Source organism: Salmo salar, chromosome ssa19 (assembly GCF_905237065.1).
Source record: "Salmo salar chromosome ssa19, Ssal_v3.1, whole genome shotgun sequence".
NCBI classification, from domain to species: domain Eukaryota; kingdom Metazoa; phylum Chordata; class Actinopteri; order Salmoniformes; family Salmonidae; genus Salmo; species Salmo salar.
In genome coordinates, this window is record NC_059460.1 from 64,101,243 (window position 1) to 64,126,055 (window position 24,813).

Below are 24,813 nucleotides of genomic sequence, written 5' to 3' on the forward strand. Positions count from 1 at the left end.
CGCCCAAGAAAGTCCAGCAAGCGCCAGGATCGTCTCCTAAAGTTGATTCAGCTGCAGGATCGGGGCACCACCAGTACAGAGCTTGCTCAGGAATGGCAGCAGGCAGGTGTGAGTGCATCTGCACGCACAGTGAGGTGAACACTTTTGGAGGATGGCCTGGTGTCAAGAAGGGCAGCAAAGAAGCCACTTCTCTCCAGGAAAACATCAGGGAGAGACTGATATTCTGCAAAAGGTACAGGGATTGTACTGCTGAGGACTGGGGTAAAGTCATTTTCTCTGATGAATCCCCTTTCCGATTGTTTGGGGCATCTGGAAAAAAAGCTTGTCCGGAGAAGATAAGGTGAGCGCTACCATCAGTCCTGTGTCATGCCAACAGTAAAGCATCCTGAGACCATTCATGTGTGGGGTTGCTTCTCAGCCAAGGGAGTGGGCTCACTCACAATTTTGCCTAAGAACACAGCCATGAATAAAGAATGGTACCAACACATCCTCCGAGAGAAACTTCTCCCAACCATCCAGGAAGAGTTGTGACGAACAATGCCTTTTCCAGCATGATGGAACACCTTGCTATAAGGCAAAAGTGATAACGAAGCGGCTCAGGGAACAAAACATCGATATTTTGGGTCCATGGCCAGGAAACTCCCCAGACCTTAATCCCATTGAGAACTTGGTCAATCCTCAAGAGGCGGGTGGACAAACAAAAACCCACACATTCTGACAAACTCCAAGCATTGATTATGCAAGAACGGGCTGCCATGAGTCAGGATGTGGCCCAGAAGTTAATTGATAGCATGCCAGGGCGGATTGCAGAGGTCTTGAAAAAGAAGGGACACCACTGCAAATATTGACTCTTTGCATCAACTTCATGTAATTGTCAATAAAAGCCTTTGACACTTATGAAATGCTTGTAATTATACTTCAGTATTCCATAGTAACATCTGACAAAAATATCTTAAGGCACTGAAGCGGAAAACTTTGTGAAAATTAATATTTGTGTCACTCTCAAAACTTTTGGCCACGACTGTACATTTACTGTTAATTCCTTTCATTTCTAATCTACAATGTTTGTTACTTTGGTTACGGTCATTTATTTTAATGCAGTCAATATTATTATTCCAGTCTTCCTGTTCTCATTATCGGAGTGGACACATTGTTTGCAGAGTGCACAACCTATGCTACACTTGGGAGAAACAACTTTTGTTTTATTTAATTCCATTTAGGAGTTCTGTCAATTTAGTAATTATCTTTTGTTTGGAGAGCTCCTGTCAATGTTGAGAAAGGACGAGCATATAGGCTACCTGGCCTGCGTGCAAATGTAGGCATATACAGTGCCTTCGGAAAGTATTCAGACCCCTTGACTTTTTCCACATTTTGTAATGTTACAGCTTTATTCTAAAATTGATTAAATAAAACATTTTCCTCAGCAATCTACACACAATACTTCACAATGACAAAGCAAAAACAGGTTTTTAGACATTTTTGCACATTTATATAAAATAAAAAAAGTATTCAGACCCTTTGCTATGAGACTCGAAATTGAGCTCAAGTGCATCCTGTTCCCATTGATCATCCTTGAGATGTTTATACAACTTGATTGGAGTACACCTGTGGTAAATTCAATTGATTGGACATGATTTGGAAAGACACACACCTGTCTATATAAGGTCCCACAGTTGACAGTGCATGTCAGAGCAAAAACCAAGCCAGGAGGTCAAAGGAATTGTCTGTAGAGCTCCGAGAATGGATTATGTTGAGGCACAGATCTGGGGAAGGGTACCAAAAAATGTCTGCTACATTGAAAGTCCACAAGAACACAGTGGCCTCCATCATTCTTAAATGGAAGAAGTTTTGAAACACCAAGACTCTTCCTAGAGCAAGCTGGACCCAAGTTAATAGTTGATACAATGTTTCAAGTTCGTTGCAGACAGGCCATGTGTAGCCAATGTGATTAATAGGATATTTATTTTTATCAGGATGTTTTCTACCTGCAAGCTGCAATGTTTTTATTTGTTGGCTTTATGTAGGCTATCTTTACATAGTTGGCAATAAAAGTTACTTTTTAGGTTTCTATCATTTTCATGTAGATTTGGATAGAATTTTGATTAACGTCATGACAATGATTTTGAGATATGAAGACGTTATTATAAATTAAATGAAACCGTTTCACAAAAATGTGTATTTGAAAACCATAACTGGCACACAGATCGGTAGAAATTGTAAGATAAATTGACATTCCACATGAGAAAGGTTGTCGACTCCTCGTGTAGCCTATTACCGGCAACTTCAGGAGAGTAATGGCAGAATCTCTGAAAGCCAGCAGGAGCAGGAGGAGAACAGTTGGGTCAGGTTAAGGTTTTTTTCTTCTGGTTATCTAGATCTCTGGCATCAAACCATAAGCTTAAAGCATCAGACAAGCTCAATGTATATAGCTGATTTTATTAAAACACATAGGGTGTGTCTATATGTGGAAAAATACACATTTAAAAATGTAGAGTAATCGAGTGGTCGAAAGAACATAACTTTCGGTCGACAGAGATTTTATTTAGTTGGGGAGAGCCCTATTATATTCAGATGTGTCTCCTTGCCTACCATCTTTATACATCAATGGCTGTTGTTTGCGGTATAAGAAGTGTAACAATAAACATGTCAGACATGTTATTTCCAAAGAAATCTCCCCAGAACAGTTAAAAAATGATGTATCTGTAACCAAGAAAATAAGAAAAAAAATATTTGACTTTCCCTATACCACCCAAGGCCAAAGATAACCATTTTAAAATGATAAATAATATTTATTCATCAAAATAATTTTTAAGATTGAAATTCAATGTAGAGCGTAATTACTGTACATTTTGTCAGAATGACATTGACACTACTGAATATGTTTTATTTTGCTGTGATTATATTACCACTTCCTGGGTAGAGTTACATGATTTATTACTTTCAAAGAATATTAATATTGCCAATTTCACAGCCAATTTCACATACAATGTCATCAAATTTGGTTTATTCCAAGATGATTATAATTTCAATTTCATGGTCAATAATGTAATATTAGCCAAATTCTTTATATACAAATGTAGATTTTTGAAAACTACCTCTTTATTACAGATTTTTGAAAGAGAGCTTGATATTTTTGTGCAATCATAAAGATTTGTTAAAAACAAATGTGCCCCAAAACTCATTGTTGCCTTTGATACATACAAGCTGATATGATATGTATAATTGAATGTACAGTATAAGACCTGTGACATTTAAGTGTTTATATTGTCACAGGCCAGCTCATAGCCTGTGGCAAAAATGAGAGGACATCAACAACCGGTATAGGCCAATTCAAAAAGTTCTTTATTATAAAGCAAAACTATTAATTCTAAACAAAGAAAAAGGAATGAGTTGTGGAAATGTCATAATGTAGGGTGTATGTAGGGTGCATGGATGCGTGAATATGTTTAAACATGACTGAGAGGAAACTAAATACACCAACAACGGAACAAACAAAACAGGATCATACCCAGAGGAGCAGGGAGAGAGAGAGCAAGCCAAGCGAAGACAAGAGAGAGGTTAGTGGAGCAGTTTGTTAAATACCCTGAGCCCAGGTGGCTCCAATCACACCAGGTCCAATCACTAACGACCCTCCTCTGCCTGCAGGAGGAACCGCCCCTGCACTGCAGAGGAGGAGCCATGACAATATATTATATATATATATATATATATATATATATATATATATATATATAAATATATTATATATATATATAAATATATAAATATATATAAATATATTATATATATATAAATATATATATAATATATATATTATATATATATATAAATATATTTATATAATATATTTATATATATATATAATATATTTATATAATATATTTATATATATATATAATATATTTATATAATATATTTATATATATATATAATATATTTATATAATATATTTATATATATATATATATATATATTTATATATATATATATATATAATCATTATTTGTCTCTTTTTTTACCTTTCCTTTTTTTTTTAAACCTGTGTGCTTGGTTATGTTCTTTGCTAAATATGCATTTTGAATGTATAATTCAAGTTTCGTATATGTTTGTACAATTTGAAAAGTTTAATAAAAAAATAAAATACAATAACAGCAACAAAAATTAACAAACAAAAAAACGAATGTTCACATACGACGATTCATGGACCGTCTATATCGAGTTGCATCTGGTATATACCACCCAACATCACATGCGCACTAGCACTCAGTAAGCAGCGGCGAAGTCCACATATCATTCAAAAACATGGCTGGCATTGGATGAATATAAAATGTTAATATCTTCAGCTGTGAGTGATGAAAAATAAATCGTCCTCAGCGACAATTATTTTAAGAATTAAATGGATGTTTTGTGCACAAAGGTGATGAATAAAGCGTCTTCTCAATTTGACTGTGTGCGTGTATGGAAGTTGTCTTTCTGGGCCAAGCGTCAGTTAAACTGCAGTACCGAAGCAAAACTGTAGGAGCAGTTGAAACCGTGCCCCTTAAAGGCGCTACATGGTCAATCTGGTAGTTGCATTGGCCTTGCAGCATTTACTGCCATGCGGCCTCCGCAGAAGTCTGAGCAAACGGTGCAGTGCAGAACTGTTGTGAAGGAAGTTGTCAAGGAAGTGAGATGTGAATCTGGGCGCATGGTCAATCAGAAGTCTGCATTGGCCATGCAGCATTTATGGTGGTATGGCCTCAGTAGAAGTCAGGGCACTCATACTTCTTACGCTTCGTAGAGCAGTGCAGAGCTGTATACAGGACCTCCCGCCCTCACCTACCGTCAACCAATCATGTTAATGCGGAGCTATATAGAGCCCTCTGGATACGGCGATGCGGTACAAAGCTCAATGTGGCCTCTGCATACCTCTGGAGGCATAGCAATTGCGTCACACCATCCATACGGCGCCTCAGACCACATTTTTGGATGAAGCATAAATTGGCTTTTAGACGGTTCATAATTGGCGTATGCGAACGCGAGTAGATTACCTTTAAAACAACAGGTGGAGATGCTGGACACAGTCTCCAGTTCTAACTATACCCAGAGAGGAAGAGGCAAAGAGAGAGGCCTTCCAGCTGGTAGCGTTGTTTTTTGACTCACCAAACGAGTAGTTTTTGTATGGAGGTCATTGAGTGTCGAATATGGTCAACAAAACATGGAATGGCTTATTTGCTAGTGAGGTTTATTTAATCTAATAGAAGTTTCGTAATACTTAAGTAGGACACGTGACATTCCGGCAACTTTGAAAGAACACTTAATATCGGAGTTGTCTCGAGATAGCTATGCATATCCATGATATGAAAGGTAGTAGTATAGCATCTCTCGCCATTTTATACAGGGGGTTGACGTCAACAACCCTCATTGAATATTAAAATCATTAGACGTAACCACCAATCCAAAGAGAGAAATAGGCGGAGCCCACCATGCCGCTTTGTGGACAACGACTCCCATTGTTAGGGCGGGGAGACAAGTATCTTGTCAGTATATCCAAAATCTTTGTTATGCCTTAAGGTTTGAATACGCCCCGGCCGCGCAGTGCAGTCTGGGGCTACGGGCGGTGCTATCTGGGATCCTCGGTACGTCCCTACCTAATTGATGTTGACATTTCAAATGGTTAATGTAAGGGTTTGGGTAAGGTTAGGGACGACTTAAGGATTCTGCATAGCACTGACCGTGAGGCGACTGTCGCAACCATCTACTTGAAATGGTCAGTTTTCAAGAAAGCTTGCATGTAGTTTCTCGGAATATTTTTATATAAAGGAGACGGACGTTTTGGGGAATGTGGTATTATTGAATCAGCAGCCTTATTTTTGGTTTAGTTTACCGAATAACTTGATAGCTAGTTAGATAGCTTTTGCTAGGATAACGCTTTTAGCTAAAGCTAGCTAAAATTAAGTCAGTTTATTGTGGCAAACAACGTAACATTACAAATGTATAGTTAACTACTTTAAGTGGTCATGGCAAGTCTGTGTGGCTAGGCGAGATGCTAGCTAGGTAGTTGTATCAGGCTCAGGCTTTTAGATGACGGGAATCAAGGCTTTTGACCAAACAAACCAAGGCAGGGGTATCAACTAGAGAACGACTGCCGAGGGGGCATTGAGGATTTCAAGTTGAAGGCCGACGGTTGAACTGCACATATTCTTTCCTAAAACAGAATCCCCATTATAGTGAATGGAGAAATGACGATCTTCGTGGTCAATATTCGTGGATATATACAAAAACATCTAACATGATCATTTTTCCAAAAATTGTTTGTATTTCACCAGATGTATGTCATTGCAACGATTACTTTCAAATCACACAGTTAAGTATAATTTAGTTGCTAATTGCAGCCTGTAGTACCTTGTTCGGCCTTCAACGAGATCAAATCAATGTTGTCGCATGCTCCGAATACCTTAACGTTAAATATTTACTTACAAACCCTTAACCAACAATGCAGTTAAGAAAATATTTACTAAATAAGAACGTTTATATACAGGGGGTACCGAGTCAATGTGCATGTAGGTAGGGGTAAAGTGACTCAATGAGGGGGCAGCACTGGGCTAGCTTGCAACATCACTTCCTAGAATAGTTCAAACATTGCATGTGATGTTTCCAAGAACTCTGAGGGCGTGCATCCTAATTGAATACCACAGTATGAGTCATAACCGGGAAATGGTTCCGATTCTTTTTTTCGTTAAGGGTTTTTAGAAATACTTAATATAAGGTGTGTTTCGTGTAAGCTTACCCTGGCGTGACTCTTTGATAACCGTGCAAATCTCTATCGGACAAGGTCACTTAAATTTTTTTTTTTAAAATAAAATAAAATATATATATATATATATATATATATATATATATATGCCTGTAATTACCCCCCAAAAAACGAAATGCTAGTGTGGCTATCCTACTACACATCTTGTCGCAAGCTTTGACGTCAACCAAGGAACATTTCTCCATACATACTCATTAAGTAGCAAGTAACCTAGCAAATAACGTAGATATCGTAGCCTTTTTAGTTTCTCGTGTAAATAATTCATATTGTGCGTATTTTTTATTTTTCAAATTACCTAGCTAACTACCTTAGCATTTAAAAATTATAATTTTTCATTTTACCCTCTGCTTTTGTAGCGAACCTTTGGTCTCTCGGTCGATCAGAAGCATCTGTACAGGATTGTAACCACTATTCCAATAAGCATACATGCATTTTTTTTTAATCGTTTTCCGACCTCTAAGTGAAAGGAGTCGCTGGAGCCATGTGATAAGGTAAGCCCTGTTTGCTAGCTACTAACAAGCAATTTTGGTTAAATCAAAGATGTGTTTAGCTAGGTGCTTGTGAAAATTTGCTAGATAACCACCGACTGTAACGTTAGTTACTTGTACAATGCACGTTACCTTCATTACAAGTTAAAAATAAAACCAGCATAGGCTAGCATAATGACTGTTGTGACCATTTTATTGACATGTCTTTAGTGAGCTAGCCAGCTACTTTTTTTCACGTGGTGACATGCTAGCTAGCGTTAGTCCACAAGGGAAGGGATATTCAGCTAGCTGAGTCTTGAATTCACCGTTCATGTAGTTAGACTTTCTAGTTAACGGTAGGCCGGCACCGTGGCAAGAATAGTTGCTTAGCTAGCATATCACCACTTAAAACACTGCCTACATGAACAGTAAACTGTTAACTATCTAGCTAAATATCGCCTGGTGGGCTAGCTAGTTGGTAGGCACCTGGTTGGCTACAGGGCCTAAAAGTAACTTTTTGGTCCCCCAGCTACTGTGGCAGGTAGATTAAAAATAATGGTTTTGTTGCCATAATTACATAAAAACGAATGACCATGCTATTTAAAGTTTCTAAAACAATATGTATAATAGTAAGAAGTAATGTGGTATATAGCTCAATTTCATTTTTTTTGTCACCTGAGTCTTTTAATCAAAATAGCAGACAACGTTATGCTGCCCATTTTAAGGGCGGGAGGTTACCGTGGTAACGAGGCCACTCAACAAGTCACGTGTGAGTTTTGGGATCTACACTCTTTTGAAGCAGCAGATTCAAACTAATGTTGAAAAACGACCAAGCTTGTGAACAAAATAATGTAATTAGCCGAGAAACACGATGACAGTCTCACTTTGTAGACTTTTGAGTAAATTAGACCAACTTTTTCTCTGTGTGCAGCGCCTCCCAAAAATGAATCAATCAGTACTTCACTCATTGCGCACAGCTCCCCTGCCCGGCAATGATTTAGGATTCTTTGTGCAATTTGCAATTTGCAGCTATTAAAGAAAACAGCAGAAATACTTAAAACAGCTACTGCAGCGTTTTTCTAACCCTAAAACTCACACGTGCTCATACTTTTCTTTATTCGCTAATGTAGAGCCCTATTTTCACTGTAGAGCCCTGCAAATTGAACACCCGCCAACGTGGATGGTGAAATAGACATTCTTACCTGCCAATACTTAACTTTACCCGCATTTGGTGGGTGGACAGTTTTTAATTTTACGCTCTAGTAAGCTAGTTAGCTCCATTAGCTAACGTTGGCTGGCTGGCTCACAAATTACTTGTGACCTCAATGTTTTCACCATACGAAACACAAACGGTTTTGTTCAACGAGTGCATCTGCTGTACATGACTAATCATATTGCTTGTGAAGTCAGTTAAATGTCAGCAGGGATGGAAATTAAGCTAGCCCAATGCTATTACTTTTCAGACTGGGTAGTAGACAATGTGCCAAACTAGCCTGACACAGCAGTGACATTTTTCCTTTACAAACATCACATGCCACAGATTTAGGCCCTGAATGTAGAAATCACAGCTGGCCAGTGCCCAAAATCCTTATGTTCCATCCCTCAATGTCAGTCCCTTTTAGATGATCCCCCTATCACTGTTAGTCCTCCTTAGTGACTGTACGGCTGAGGGTTTTAACTTGCCTCTTGAGAATTACAATCACGCATACAGCCCTATAACTCATCGCAATACTTCACCTCTTCGGGCAAATAGTACCATAGACTGTCCTGATCATCTAGTTGAGCATTCCAGATAATTCCTCCATCCCAGTAGAAATGTCCCATCCACATAGTAGGATTTTAGATGTCCAGATAGACCAAAGCCCAGTCTATTTTAGTGTAACTATAGTCAAGTCTGGGTTATGGTATTTTAATATACACTACATCACCAAAAGTATGTGGACACCTTCTCATTGAACATCTCATTCCAAAGTCATCAGCATTAATATGGAGTTGGTCCCCCCCCCTTGCTGCTATAATAGCCTCCACTCTTCTGGGAAGGATTTCCCCTAGATGTTGGAACATTGCTGCAGGGATTTGCTTCCATTCAGCCATGAGCATTAGTGCAGTCAGGCACTGATGTTGGACGATTAGGCCTGGCTCGCATTCAGCGTTCCAATTCATTCCAAAGGCCTTCGATAAAGTCCAATTGGTAGTAGCTAATACAGTGAAAGAATGCCATGCTATTGTTTGAGAGTGCATAGTTATTAAATTAAATGTATTAATAAACCAATTAGGCACATTTGGGCAGTCTTGATACACTTTGAACAGAAATGCAATGGTTCATTGGATCAGTCTAAAACTTTGCACATACACTGCTTCCACACTGATCCTTTTTTTTAAACTGTTGCCATACAGTTGGAAGCACAGAATCATATAGAATGTCATTGTATGCTCTAGCGTTAATATTTCCCTTCACTGGAACTAAGGGGCCAAGCCCGACACATGAAAAACAGTCCCCTCCACTAAACTTTACAGTTGGCACTATGCATTGGGGCGGGTAGTGTTTCCAGATTCGTCTGTCAGACAGACAGATGGAGAAGCGTGATTCATCACTTCAGAGAAGGCGTGTCCAATGGCGGAGAGCTTTACAGCACTCCAGCTGATGCTTGGCATTGCACATGGTGATCTTAGGCTTGGGGGCTGCTGTTCGGCCATGGAAACACATTTCATGAAGCTCTCAAGGTTGCTTCCAGAGGCAGTTTGGAACTTGGTAGTGAGTGTTGCAACCAAGGACAGATTGTTACGCGCTTCAGCACTCGGCGGTCCCGTTCTGTGAGCTTGTGTGGCCTACTACTTTGCTGCTTAGCTGTTGTTGCTCCTGGGGGTTTCCACTTGAAAATAACAGCACTTACAGTTGACTGGGGCAGCTCTAGCAGGGCAGAAATGTGGTGAACTGACTTGTTGGAAAATTGGCATCCTATGACGGTGCCACGTTGAAAGTCACTGACCTCTTCAGTAAGGCCATTCTACTGCCAATGTTGTCTATGGTGATTGCATGGCTGTGTGCTCGATTTTATACACCTGTCAGCAACAGGTTTGGCTGAAATAGCCGAATCCACTCATTTGAAGGGGTATCCACATACTTTTGTGTATATAGTGTAGATATCATTTTAGTAATCAACCTAGCTAGTAGAAGTAAGTTAACTTGTATCGTTTTTGTCTTTCAGATGGACGGACTGGAAACCCAGTGACAATACTCTGCTATGTAGCTGCCATTTTCTGGTGGGAAAGAGAAATGGCCCTGTATTTACCAGAAAAGGTAGCATATCCACCATGGCAGAAGAGGAAGATCCTGTTGATTGGGAAACAAGAACAAACGATGATGAATGAGTATTATAAACAATACGTTTTCTGTCCAGATAAAGATGGTGATACAGCATTGGAAAAGACCTACCACTGACAAAATGTCTCTTTGTTTTTCAGTCTAACAGGATTGCATCCCTCAGGCCATCCGGTGCATGGACATCCTGTGCCAGTGTGATCCGATTGTGGAGACTCCAGTAAATCGAGCCTGTGGCCGGACAGGTCTGTAACGCATCAAATATGATACAATATTGTGTAAAACATTGAATTTGTAGACGCATCAGAATGTTACTGTTGTACCCATTTTTAAACATAAGGCGTGGCATGCAGAACGTCAGACTCACTCCACGAGAAGCAGTGCATGATCAACGCCGCCCTCGGCAGGGGGATCTGCTAGAAGTGATGTAGTCTCTCACTCTGGGTGTAAGACATAATTTAAACATCACAGATATAAATTCTGACTGTGCCCATGATAAAATGTAATGTGTGTTATGAAACTGTGGAGATGCATTCAGACCAGCCTTTGTGATTTGAACTTATGTTAACTACATTACTTTAGTTTGCTGCTTTGAGGAGAACTTGAATGTAATATAAACTATTCTAGTTGCCTATTGTTTGTGAATGATCTTTGTTCATTGTTAACTTCTTTTTCAACAATATCAGATAGTCAGGGATGACCGGGGCCTTCAGCAAGTAAGACACGGGGTAAGAAATCATTTGAACATCACAGAAACAGTATAAATTCCCACTGTGCCCATGATAAAGTTAACCACTACCTGCCCTCCAGGACACCTACAACACCTGATGTCACAGGAAGGCAAAAAAGATCAAGGACAATAACCACCCGAGCCATGACCTGTTCACCCCGCTTCCATCCAGAAGGCGAGGTCAGTACAGGTGCATCACAGCTGGGACAGAGCGATAGAAGCTGTTTTTCAATCTCAAGGCCATCAGATTGTTAAACAGCCACCACTATCACAGAGAGGGTCAGCTGCCTACCTACAGACTTGATATCATTGGCCACTTTAATAAATGGAACACTAGTCACTTTAATAATGCCACTTTAAGCATGTGACAGGTAGCCTAGTGGTTAGAGCGTTGGACTAGTAACTGGAAAGTTTCAAGATCGGCTCCTCGAGCTGACAAGGTAAAAATCTGTCGTTCTGCCCCTGAACAAGGCAGTTAACCCACTGTTCCTAGGCCGTCATTGAAAATAAGAATTGTTCTTAACTGACCTGTCTAGTTAAATAAAGGTTAAAACAATATATATGATTACTCATCTCATATGTATATACTGTATCCTTGAGCATCTATTCTTTACTATTTATTGCATCTTAGCTGCTCTCATTGCTCATCCATATATTTTATACTTATATATCCTCATCACATTCCTTTACTAGATTGTGTATTAGGTTTTGTTGTGGAATTGTTAAATATTACCTGTTAGATACTGCTGTACTGTCAGATCTAGAAGCATAAGCATTTCGCTACACTCGCAATAACATCTGCTAACCATGTGTATGTGACCAATAACATTTTATTTTACATTACTTTCATTGGCTGCTTTGAGCAAAACTTGTATGTAATGCAACTTATTTTGTGAGCTGTGTGTGTATGAACTATGTGAAATATTTTTGCTCTAAACAGGTACTGACAGGAGGAGCAATATGAGTTTGGCATGTTATGGAGGCTTTGGTGGTCCACTCAATGAAGCAGGTGTCCCTTCCAGTGATGTGGAGCTGACCTTGGACCTGGTGCCAGTAAGGATGGTTTTCAGAGGCTGTAAGTTCCCCCTTGATATAGAAATCCTTTGACTTCACTGCCTCCTCAATGGTAAGGTCCCTTGCACCATTGGGACACTACCTCACCACTGCTGTGGTGCACACTAGACCATCTGGTGAGGATCCCAGACCCTGTGACCCATAGCCCTGACTCCTGCACATCCATCCCTGTGGCCATTTTTAATGTATTGATGTGCTCTTCGTTATCTGTGGCCCACTGTAGACGACACCCCATCCAATGACTGTGAACACCTTGAAATGCATTTGTTGTAAGGAATGTGCTTTATAAATAAAGTATGATTTGATTGATGACATTACAGCTGTAGAATATTTAATAAATTGTAACTTTCACATGAGGACAAGTTAAGTTTTTCCATAAACTTTTTAATTGATAACTTGGGATTTTATCACTTGACATATCGGTCATATAGTGGGAAGGATCCTATAAATCAAGATTGTTAATACATGTACCACTCTGAATAAATCAATACTGTGCCTGTTTGTAGATTTGTCTCTGGTCATGAAAATACAGGCTAGATGTCTAAACAAAGTTAAATCCTATTGCCATTCAAAATTTAGATATTTATATTGAGTTATTACAGTCTGATATCTGAGGTAATCTGGTTAATGATTATATAATTAAATGGCTCTTTCCTTGAATGTTGACAGCTGTATAGAACACATTGTATTGCTAAGATGTACTTCTCCACATGGCAACCCTTTATAGTGGTCTTCTCCCCTTTTAATGTTCTGATGCTCATCCTTGAAAAATGCTATAAGGTCTGAAATAGACACCAAAGTCGACATACTGTATAAACAATTATCTAGGCTAAGTAAAACAATTGTTTAATCTACTGCTCTGCTAACTAGCTAGCTAAAGTATAGTCCGTGGCTAAATAAAGGTAAATAAATAAGAAGGTAGTGGGTTGGACACAGGTCTCTGATCTTGCTGGTGAACTTGCTGGTGAACGGTAGCTGACAGTGTCGGCTAGAGATGACGTGCAGGAGCTTCCTGCAGGAATTTGTAGTCTTGCTCAGGTCTTGTCTTGGTAATTAGCGTTTAACTTTTTTTTAAATTGAGGCAAATATATTTATACAACTCACCTTGTCTGAGAGAGATGTTAATGGTTATCAAAATGTCACACTTGGGTAAGCCTACACGAAATAGACCTTTTTAAATTAAGTAGTTCTAAAATCCCAAACGCAAAAACGATTGGAACCATTACCGAGTTTTAACGCTAGGTTTTATGTGTGTGCTGGACTATATTGCAACCAGAGTATGGGTGTCAAAGAAAGTAGTTGGCGTGTGGAAAGTGTGGGTGTGTCGAAGCACTTTGCTGCAATAGGTTAGATGGTTTTCATTGAAGATTTTTTTATTATTCCGTTTCTTACCGCGCAACTACAGTACATTGAGCTACTGTACCATGAGAGTTTGGCCTTTTAAACCAGCGGATGTCTGTCATGTTTCACTGTTTTACCCAAATTTGTAAATGCTCAGTTATAAAACTGACGATTGTTTATTTTGTATTTGTTTGGTGTACTCTTGTTTCATGCGTTGAGTGTGTGTGTGCTTACTATGACTGTAACCCTGATATTGGTTACTTGGGATCACACCATTGCAGGACAGTAGTGCTTGTCAAGTGGGAGTGAAGGGCAATGTGTCCCGGTGTTGCTATTCATAACCTCCCCATTGAGTAATAGACTGTATGTTGGCTATTTATCAAGGTGACATCTAGATAGTTATCAATATTAGTTGTTTCTTGTGTAGGCTGCTATCCTACTTGAAATCAAATCGCGTGAGAGAACAAAATCGCCACATTGGCTACTGCTGTCGACACGACCGTGATACCAAGTAGTAAGGGACTGTCCATTTGCCATATGGAAATTCTCACCGATCATACGGGAAATGCCGCAGAGGTCCCTACAGGTAAGGAAGCACTTCAAGTCGGCAGGCAGGCCGATACAACACTGGTGCACTGGTCGCCGCCGTATCTACTTGTTGTGCAACTCAATCAGCCACGCAAAACATTGAGTGGCTACAAATCTGCCCAGTTAGCTGATAAGCTTTCCATAAACCCACTCCTTTCGACATGCCAATACTGTGGTTGCAATATTGGGCTACAGCTACCCATACTTGAAAGCTCTGCCATGGAGCAAGATGGTGACGTGCTGAAATGACACTTCCTGATCTTCAAATGCACCACTGAGAATTATCATCGGAAACAATGGAGTGATGTCATCAATGGCTTCGTCCATATTTTTTTTAGAGTTAAGTGACAAGCTAGCCAGCTTGATAGACTTGACACTTGGCTAGTATTGCCAATTATTAAATAATGATCAAACATCTTGAGTGTAGGCAGGGCAAACCCGTTTTGGTGATTTCTGGTATATCATTAAAATATATCAATCACTGCATGTTTTTGGACTGATACAGCTGTTTTCACCTGATTAAGTACAATACCATTGGAAATTAATGTTGAAAGTTCAATTTATATTTCAGAAACTTAGGTTGAAAATGATGCTGTTTCTACTTCCTGTTGACAAGACATTATGAAAAATAGCCCAACGTCAAAACAGTTTTAAAGTGTACAAATCATTAACTAATATGCAGGAATAGTTTGAAGTATTGAAAACCTAAACATAAAATGTGCTATCTACACATATAGTGCATTCGGAAAGTATTCAGACCCCTTGACCTTCTCCACATTTTGTTACGTTATAGCCTTATTTTAAAATTATTTGGAAAGGCACACATCTGTCTATAAAAGGTCCCGCTTTATAAGGTTCCACAGTTGACAGTGCATATCAGAGCAAAAACCAAGCCATGAGCTCAAAGGAATTGTCTGTAGAGCTCCGAGACAGGATTGTGTTGAGGCACAGATCTGAGGAAGGGTACCAAAACAAAACATTTCTGCAGCATTGAAGGTCCCCAAGACCACAGTGGGGGACCTTCGGAGCTCTACGGACAATTATAAAGACAGGTGTGTGCCTTTCCATATCATATCCAATCAATTGAATTTACCACAGGTGGACTCCAATCACGTTGGAGAAATAACTCTAGGATGATCAATGAAAACAGGATGCACCTGAGCTCAATTTCGAGTCTCATAGCAAAGGGTCTGAATACTTTTGTATATATGATATTTATTTTTAATAAATTAGCAAAAAATTCTAAAAACCTGTTTTCTCTTTGTCATTATGGGGTATTGTGTGTAGATTGATGAGGATTTTTTTATTAAATCAATTTTAGAATACGGTTGTAACGTAACAAAATGTGGGAAAAGTCAAGGGGTATGAATACTTTCCGAATACGCTGTGTGTGTGCATCCTGGAGTCGCCTCTTCACTGTTGACTTTGAGACTTGTGTTTTGCGGGTACTATTTAATGAAGCTGCCAGTTGAGGACGTGTGAGGCGTTTGTTTCTCAAACAGCTCAAATAAGCAAAGAGAAACGACAGTCCATCATTACTTTAAGACATGAAGGTCAGTCAATCCAGAAAACGTCAAGAACTTTAAAGGTTTCTTCAAGTGCAGTCACAAAAAACCATCAAGCGCAATGATGAAACTGGCTCTCATGAGGACTGCCACAAGAAAGGAAGACCCAGAGTTACCTCTGCTGCAGAGGATAAGTTCATTAGAGTTAACTGCACCTCAGATTGCAGCCCAAATAAATACTTCACAGAGTTCAAATAACAGACACATCTCAACATCAACTGTTCAGAGGAGACTGTGTGAATCAGGCCTTCATAGTAAAATTGCTGCAAAGAAACCACTATTAAAGGACAACCAATAATAAGAAGAGACTTGCTTGGGCAAAGAAACACGAGCAATGGACATTATACCAGTGGACTGTCCTTTGGTCTGATGAGTCCAAATGTTAGATTTTTGGTTCCAACCGCCGTGTCTTTGTGAGACGCAGAGTAGGTGAATGGATGATCTTCGCATGTGTAGTTCCCACCATTAAGCATGGAGGAGGAGGTGTGATGGGGTGGAGGTGCTTTGCTGGTGACACTGTGTGTGATTTGTTTAGAATTCAAGGCACACTGTTAACCAGCTTGGCTATCACAGCATCCTGCAGCGATACACCATCCCATCTGGTTTGCGCTTAGTGGGAGTATCATTCATTTTTCAACAGGACAATGACCCAACACAACTCCAGGCTGTGTAAGCGCTATTTGACCAAGAAGGTGAGTGGAGTGCTGTATCAGATGACCTGGCCTGTACAATTACCCGACCTCAACCAATTGAGATGGTTTGGGATGAGTTGGACCGCAGAGTGAAGGAAAAACAGCCTACAAGTGCTCAGCATATGTGGAAACTCTTTCAAGACTGTTGAAGAAGCATTCCAGGTGAAGCTTGTTGAGAGAATGCCAAGAGTATTTAAAGCTGTTATCAAGGCAAATGGTGGCTTCTTTGAAGAATACATTATGATTTGTTTAACACTTTTTTGGTTATTACATGATTCCATGTGTTGTTTCATAGTTTTGATGTCTTCACTATTATTCTACAATAAATAAAGAAAAACCCTTGAATGAGTAGCCTACAAGTGCTCAGCATATGTGGGAACTCTTTCAAGACTGTTGAAGAAGCATTCCAGGTGAAGCTTGTTGAGAGAATGCAAAGAGTGTGCAAAGCTGTCAAGGCAAAGGGTGACTACTTTGAAGAATCTAAAATCGAAAAATATTTTGATTTGTTTAACTTACTTTTTACTAAACACTTTTCTTTTTTAAATGCATTGTTAAGGGCTTGTATGTGAGCATATCTGTAACGGCCGTCGTAATGAGTAGACCAAGGTGCAGCGGGAAAATGTATGCTCATCTTCTTATTTATTATAAAAGAAGGAAAAACCAAAAGAAACACATATACAAAAACGAACGCCACTAAACAGTCCCGTCAGGTGCTACATACACTAAACAGGAAATAACTACCCACAATTCCCATTACCAAAACACCCCTATACATAGGACCTTCAATCAGAGGCAACGAGGAACAGCTGCCTCCAATTGAAGGCCAAATCAATAAACTAAACATAGAACTAGAAAGACTAGACTAGAACATAGAAATATACTAACATAGAACATAAACCAAAACCCCGGAACACTCTAATCAAACACCCCTCTACAAAACACATAGCCCAACAAACCCCGAAACACTCTAAACAAATACCCCCTGCCACGTCCTGACCAAACTAATATAACAAATACCCCTTTACTGGTCAGGACGTGACAATATCACTGTAAGGTCTACACCAGTTGTATTCGGCGCATTTGACTTACAATGTAGAAAATAGTAAAAATAAATTCATAATAATAATAATAAATAAAACCCTTGAATGAGTAGGTGTGTCCAAACTTTTGACTGGTACTATATATATATATATATATATATACAAAATATACGATAACTTTGAAGAGCTCGGTTTGTTAACATCTGCTCAACTCCGAGGCATCATTTGCTCCTGTTTAATCAGCTTCTTGATATGCCACACCTGTCAGCTGGATGGATTATCTTGGCAAAGGAGAAATGCTCACTAACAAGGATGTAAAAAAATGTTTGCACAAAAATTGAGATAAATATGTTTTTTGTGCATATGGAACATTTCTGGGATCTTTTATTTTAGCTCATGAAACATGGGGAAAACACTCATATTTCTGTTCAGTGTAGTATTGAAAAAGTACAGAAGTTTAGATATGCCCTTTAGATTCTTCAAAGTAGACTAGAGCTCCATAGTTTCTGTGCGGCAGCCTGAACATTTTACATCCCTACTGAGTGTAGTTAGTCAATAACAGTAGACATAAGACAATATTGTGTTTGTCAGCCTAAAATTGTATTTTATGGGCTGTATCATGAGCCATATTTGGGTCACTCAATTCTGAAATAACTCTCTCCAGGCTTACTAATTGCTAACTTGTTGATGTGCACTGTATTTGTGTGTATACTTAACACCTTCTCCTGTGGTGTATTCATTACGCAGATTCTGTTGCAAAACATTCTGTCTGTTGCAAAACGTTTTGCAACAGAAACCGTTTACTCCAAACATTTTTTTTTTTTAATTGGAAAAATTCAGGTAGGTCCCTCACAGTTTTGTTCTGTTTGCTCTGTTTGCTTCCGTTTGGCTCATAAATGGTAAACGGTTTGCATTGCAAGACATAATTTATACAGCCCTATTCTTTCCTCTCTCTCAGGATGTGTTCCTTATGATCCGGCGTCAGAAGACCACCATTTTCACAGACGCCAAAGAGTCCACCACCGTCTACGAGCTGAAGCGCATTGTCGAGGGAATTCTCAAGAGAGAGCCTGAGGAACAGAGGCTCTTCAAGGTATCACAGGTTCTACCTTAGTAGTGAGTTGGGTTGAGTTACGCGATTGTTAATACACTACACCTGCTCGTCCAACATCTCATTCCAAAATCATCAGCATTAATATGGAGTTGGTCCCCTTTGCTGCTATAACAGCCTCCACTCTTCTGGGAAGTCTTTCCACTAGACGTTGGAACATTGCTGCAGGGACTTGCTTCCACCGAACCTCTTGAGCATTAGTGAGGTCGGACACTGATGTTGGGCGATTAGGCCTGGCTCGCAGTCGGCATTCCAATTCATCCCAAAGGTGTTCAATGGGGTTGAGATCAGGGCTCTGCAGGCAGTGGCGTAAAAATACTTTAAAGTACTACTCAAGTAGTTTTTTGGGGTATTTGTACTTTAGTTCACTATATTTTTGACTACTTTTACTTCACTACATTCCTAAAGAAAATAATGTACTTTATACTCCATACATTTTCCCTGACACCCAAAAGTACTCATTACATTTTGAATGGCTAGCAGGACAGGAAAATCGTCAGATTCATACACTTAACAAGAGAACATCCCTGGCCATCCCTATTGCCTCTGATCTGGCATTGCGCACTAATTGTTTGTCGGGAGCTTCATGAAGCTTGTTACGTACGCCTCTAGGAAGAGGGAACGCAACACCCTGCTACAACTCAACTCCCCGTGGAGTGAAAGAGGTATGGGACTGTAGGTGGAGTGAAAGAGGTATGGGACTGTAGGTGGAGTGAAAGAGGTATGGGACTGTAGGTGGAGTGAAAGAGGTATGGGACTGTAGGTGGAGTGAAAGAGGTATGGGACTGTAGGTGGAGTGAAAGAGGTATGGGACTGTAGGTGGAGTGAAAGAGGTATGGGACTGTAGGTGGAGTGAAAGAGGTATGGGACTGTAGGTGGAGTGAAAGAGGTATGGGACTGTAGGTGGAATGAAAGAGGTATGGGACTGTAGGTGGAATGAAAGAGGTATGGGACTGTAGGTGGAGTGAAAGAGGTATGGGACTGTAGGTGCGAGTAAGGATGACAAAGGCAGAGAATTACCGTTTACTGGGAATTTATTCCTTCCCACGGTAAATTTGGGGAAAAGGGGCTGAAAGGAACCAAAGAAAAGAAAGTAAATGTCAAAGCCCCCTCTCCTACCTTACCTGCCTACCCACTACTTACCTAACTTAGCACCACCTGGTGCACTAACCAAAATACAAAGGGGTGGTCCGCCCAGGTCTTACCTAGTGTGCATAGACAGTGAATACTACAGGTTATGTATCCCCTTCCCCCTGGGAACAAATGATACAGAAAACTACAAACAAGTTCAATAATCAAAACAGTCCTTTGGACATAAACATACCTCCGCAGGACCGCTACAAAATACTTCACAAAAAAAAAACTCTGAGAAACAACTAACTCAGGACATAACCATCATCTCTCTCAGAAACAACCAACACAGGACATATCAATCATCCTCAACTCTCTTAACAACAACCAACACAGAACACACTAATCATCCACAGCTCTTTCTAAGAAACAACCAATACAGGCTATCACCCTCAGCTCTCTTCTGAGCAACAGAACACTGGCTTATATAGCTGGAGAAGGAGTCTAACGGGATACAGCTGTATCCTGACGAGGGGGAGGGGTCAGCTCTCCAATCATCGATGTGGCCGACCAATCAGCTGCTTGGGGGGGAATTTCAGGAAGCCATCCTGAAACACACACATACAAACAAAACCACAACACAGAAACTGGGGAACGTAACAAAGCTCCCGACAAACAATTCTTGTACTGACGTTGCTTCCAGAGGCAGTTTGGAACACGGTAGTCAGTGTTGCAACCAAGGAAAGACGATTTTTATGCTCTACACGTTGCAGCACTCGGCGGTCCCGTTCTGTGAGCTTGTGTGGCCTACCACTTCGTGGCTGAGCCGTTGTTGCTCCTAGACGTTTCCACTTCACAATAACAGCACTTACATTTGACCAGGGCAGCTCCAGCAGGGCAGAAATTTGACGAACTGATTTGTTGGAAAGGTGGCATCCTATGATGGTGCTACGTTGAAAGTCACTGAGCTCTTCAGTATTGGCCATTCTACTGCCAATGTTTGTCTATGGAGATTGCATGGATGTGTGCTTGATTTTATACACATGTCAGCAATGGGTGTGGCTGAAATAGTCGAATCCACTAATTTTGGCCATGTAGTGTGTTTTTGTTAGCTATATTAGTTTTCAAGAGGGATCTCCATCTCACCAGAAAGTTAACTTCTCTGACTTATATCAAATGTGAGCTAGCCTCAGTTTAAACAGTCAAGTAAATGTTTAAAAAAATTATAATTCTGCATTTGGGTCCACCACCAACAGTGTCAGATTTAGTCAAGACTTTACAACATAATTTAGTGTCTCACGACTTTCAGTAACATTAGCAAATGTAATCATCTCTTTCTTCCCCCAGGATGACCAGTTGCTAGAAGACAGTAAAACTCTTGGCGATTGCGGCTTCACCAACCAAACTGCAAGACCTCAGGCCCCAGGCACTGTTGGACTGGCTTTCCGAATGGGCGGTACATCCATTTACACTAACTACTCCTCCAGCTACTTTACTGTCACCAGTCCCAGTGTAGTCCCCCTCTATTGGATTTGGATTATTTATGCAAGATTTGAAAGCTTCAGGCTCCTCTGGTTTTTAAATATTCTTATCTAACAAAGTACAGGCTTACAGGGTGCTTCCGAACAAAATGCGTTTAAAAAAACAGCAACTCGATTGTTTTCGATGAGAGCAGCACGTTTGGGGAGGGCCTAGGATTGTGTTGTGCTGTCCTTCAGGAAAGTTGGGGACGTTAAGGGTCTTCCAATTGAAAACGAAGATTAGATACAGACAGGTGTGCTATGACTGTTTGATTCGTCAGTTGACCAGTGAATGAATTTGCAGCTACTACTGACCACCGTTTCAGTCTGTTGTCCTCAGTAGGCTGTAATGTTAGTACGCTGTGTTATTGAGCCCCCTTTCTTTCTCCCCTCCCCTCTTCAGATGAGATGTTTGAGCAGCTGCAGGTGGAGGAATTCTCCAGTCCTCCAGAGCTCCCTGACGTCATGAAGCCCCAAGACTCTGGCAGCACTGCCAACGAACAGACTGTGCAGTGATGAAGGGAGGCATGGAGGGATCGGGGATGGGGAAAGGGCTGTCTACAAAAACAGCCAAGGAGGTATAGGTGGCAGGGTAGAGGATATGTACCATAATTGTGGGTTAAGATGGGATGGGGCATGTGTAACCAAACCAGGTTACTACCAACCACCTTCACCTTAACCGGACACTCCTGGATCCCTGTGAATTCTTTGCAAACAGCAGTTACTTTATGATAAGAACCCCCCTTCCTTGCTCCCCAGCCTTCTTGTCAGGTGCACCATTCTGTTCAAACACATTGGGAATGAGTCTGACACATGAGTGTCAGGGTCAAATGCTCTCATTTGAATGAGTGACTCTGTTGGTTTTGAGTGTGACTCTGTGTGTGTGTGTGTGTGTGTGTGTGTGTGTGTGCAGGGTGTGAAATTAACTTTGGTCCACCAGACGTAGTGGTTGGTGGCTGCCCGAATTTTACCACCCCTCACATTTTTCACCAGCCACATTTCCCCCTGAAAAAATATAAATCACCGAAAAGACTGTACCCCATCATGCTTTCACCACTGTAGCACTGAGATTCTATTTTCCAGAGTTGACACGCATATTCACACTTAAATGTTTTTTTTTTACATGTGGGCTTTGGATTTAGAAAATAAAAATGCACTCAAATGCTCTGTATGACCACCTGCCAATGTGTCTGGTAAGAATAGACATTATTTGAGGCAATGCCAAACTACCAGCATGTGGTTGGTGTTAATTTACCACCCTGTATAAGTGTTAGATAATTATTGTTCTTACTATTATTATTCTTAAAGGAAAAACCTACCCAAAACCGCAAATTCCTATAATTTACAGTGTTAAAAGAACACTATGTGAGAACAATATTTTTCATTTTGTCGTTATAATAAGGTTGGTAGCAACATGTGAAAATCGTTGTGGAAATCTGTTGCAGCTCAAGTCGACTACAAAACCCCCAATGGAATGGTCTCTATGGGCTGGCTACAGTAGCTAGGTAGCTAGGTAGCTAGGTAGGTCTAGCAAGCAAGCAAATGTAGCTACACACAATAATACCAAAGTCAATATCAGCATGTGAAGTAGCTAGTTATCTGTAAATTCGCCTAAAGAAACTGCACTATCAATTTAGGAGTCTACAATCTCACCATGTTCAACATGCAGATCGATGTGCCTCGCAGAGGTCTCACATTCGCAACGGCACCATGCAATGCTCCCTGGACTGAAGAGGCAGACAAATATGAGAAATGTGCTGGATGCACAAAAACATTATAACAGTCAAAATGGGTGAAACTTTCCTTTAAAATGGCAAAGTGGCATTTGTGTGTAACAAACAATGTACTGGAAAAAAATGTGCATGGGTTAGGAGTCAAACGTTAAAACGTGCAAACATGCATGAGAGAATCCCATTGTAAAGAACAAGAAAAAAGACTAACACTAAAATCTCCACCATCGGATAGTCTTTCATCATAAATGATCTTCATGTTCCCCAGTTCTCTTCCCTGGGCCACATTCAAAATAGTCAAATGTTGTGGAACGGTTGCAGATAGAAATGTCATGAATAGATCTGACGTGATTGCTTATTTTACACAAAGAGCACCATGTTTGTTCCACATCGTATATTCTTATCTGAACACTCCACAATGTTGTGTGCCGCTAAATGCAGCTCAGGTTAAGCCAGTTCCAGTGTGCATTTCTGAATAGATTTCTTTCCACACTTCGACCTGGAAGGAAAACTCCTTTACACTGTAAGGTAAATGCTGTTCTCCTTCATTATAGCATCGTTCTAGCTTATTTTAATTTGATGTAATGTGGAAATTCTTCCATTTTCAGCCCCTTCACTCTTGTTTGTTTGCACTGAGACCAAAGGCTTGGAACTCCTGGACTAAGCAGGAGAACCGGTTGGTTGAGGACATCTTTTTGTGACGTTTAAAACAAAACTTGGCAAAAGATGGTATCGGCATTGGACTGGTTTTGGGGTGGGCATGCCATACATCAGGTCATGTGACAAAAAAACGGTGTGACATCAGTTTCCCCCCAAATGAAAAAACATAGCCTGTAACTGTGAGCTTAAATAAATATTTGTTTATTTTTTAAAACATGTTGGTTGCTCTATTCAATTGACAGTATTTCAGTGTTTATAACTTATTAGTGGCATACCTAATACATGACTAACATTTAGTTGAGGAATGTCATTGTAAACCATAGTCAGTCATGCTCATTGCTTAGTCAATTCAGAATTGAAATATTGCTTTTTCAATGTTTTTGGTCAAATCCACTATTGAGGAGAAGAGTGACATTCTCAGTTCTGTAGCAACAATTCCCGTACTTATTCCTTGTGAATGAAGCTTGACATCTCTAACCAAATGTGTTTTCTAGATTAGATTAACTGTCACAATTTGTATCCTGGCAGACACGATGTGAAGGACCCCAATTGGAAATAGATAGTGCAAATGCGCAACAACACCATTTCACAGCTACATCATTACCGTTAGTTTGGCGCTTGCCAAAAATCTAAAATGTTCTATCCCAAATATGGACTAGGAATGTAAAAGGTGACCTCATTTGTCGGGTAAATGGGGGGGTTGTAACAAGTGGTGTATATAAAACCTGGATTACAAATACTATGTATTTGCCAATGAAAGGTTTTTAAAGCACCGGGCGGCCATATTGGCACTCCCCAGAAGAAGGAATTCTCCATTATTTCAATTAAATGGACAAAATAACATGTATTTAAGTAAAAAATAATAATAATTGTAGTGGGGACAATAACATAACTTTAAAAAAAGTATACTTTAAGGAAATTGTTTTTATATTTGTTCATTTTTTATTTATATTTTTAGCTCACAGAATATACTTTGAAAGTATGCATTAAGGTGTCTATAATATAATAAACGTGTCAAAAACAAATGTTCACATTAATTAATGCATTTCTATTGCTTCCAAAATATGTTTAACGCCGTTAGGGGAGTGCCAAAATGGAGGCGCGGT

The 24,813-nt window shown here is 39.9% G+C and overlaps 1 protein-coding gene across 16 annotated transcripts; it reads left to right on the forward strand.

The window, feature by feature from the left end:
- Positions 1-4,990: 4,990 nt before the first annotated feature.
- LOC106579072 (elongin B) lies at positions 4,991-23,921 on the forward strand. Of its 16 annotated transcripts, none has more exons than XR_006760764.1 (8): positions 5,003-5,749; positions 7,153-7,287; positions 10,473-10,564; positions 10,729-10,830; positions 10,926-11,031; positions 11,272-11,313; positions 11,396-11,495; positions 12,256-12,745. XR_006760764.1 is itself a non-coding variant. In XM_014158599.2 (4 exons), exons 1-4 carry the CDS (start codon positions 5,747-5,749, stop codon positions 21,831-21,833), a joined length of 360 nt encoding a protein of 119 aa, XP_014014074.1. In that variant the 5' UTR covers positions 5,598-5,746; the 3' UTR covers positions 21,834-23,921. The 16 variants fall into 16 exon arrangements, 1 of the variants encoding a protein (XP_014014074.1); XR_006760760.1 differs by having other exon boundaries at positions 5,471-5,749; positions 10,473-10,635; XR_006760763.1 differs by having other exon boundaries at positions 5,002-5,749; positions 10,926-11,313.
- The last annotated feature ends 892 nt before the right edge of the window (positions 23,922-24,813 follow it).

Excerpts from the sequence above, each read along its gene's own strand:
- LOC106579072 (XM_014158599.2), top strand. Across the intron at positions 18,709-21,144 it reads AGGAACAGAGGCTCTTCAAG|GATGACCAGTTGCTAGAAGA; the intron begins GTATCACAGGTT and ends TTCTTCCCCCAG. Across the intron at positions 21,254-21,720 it reads ACTGGCTTTCCGAATGGGCG|ATGAGATGTTTGAGCAGCTG; the intron begins GTACATCCATTT and ends TCCCCTCTTCAG.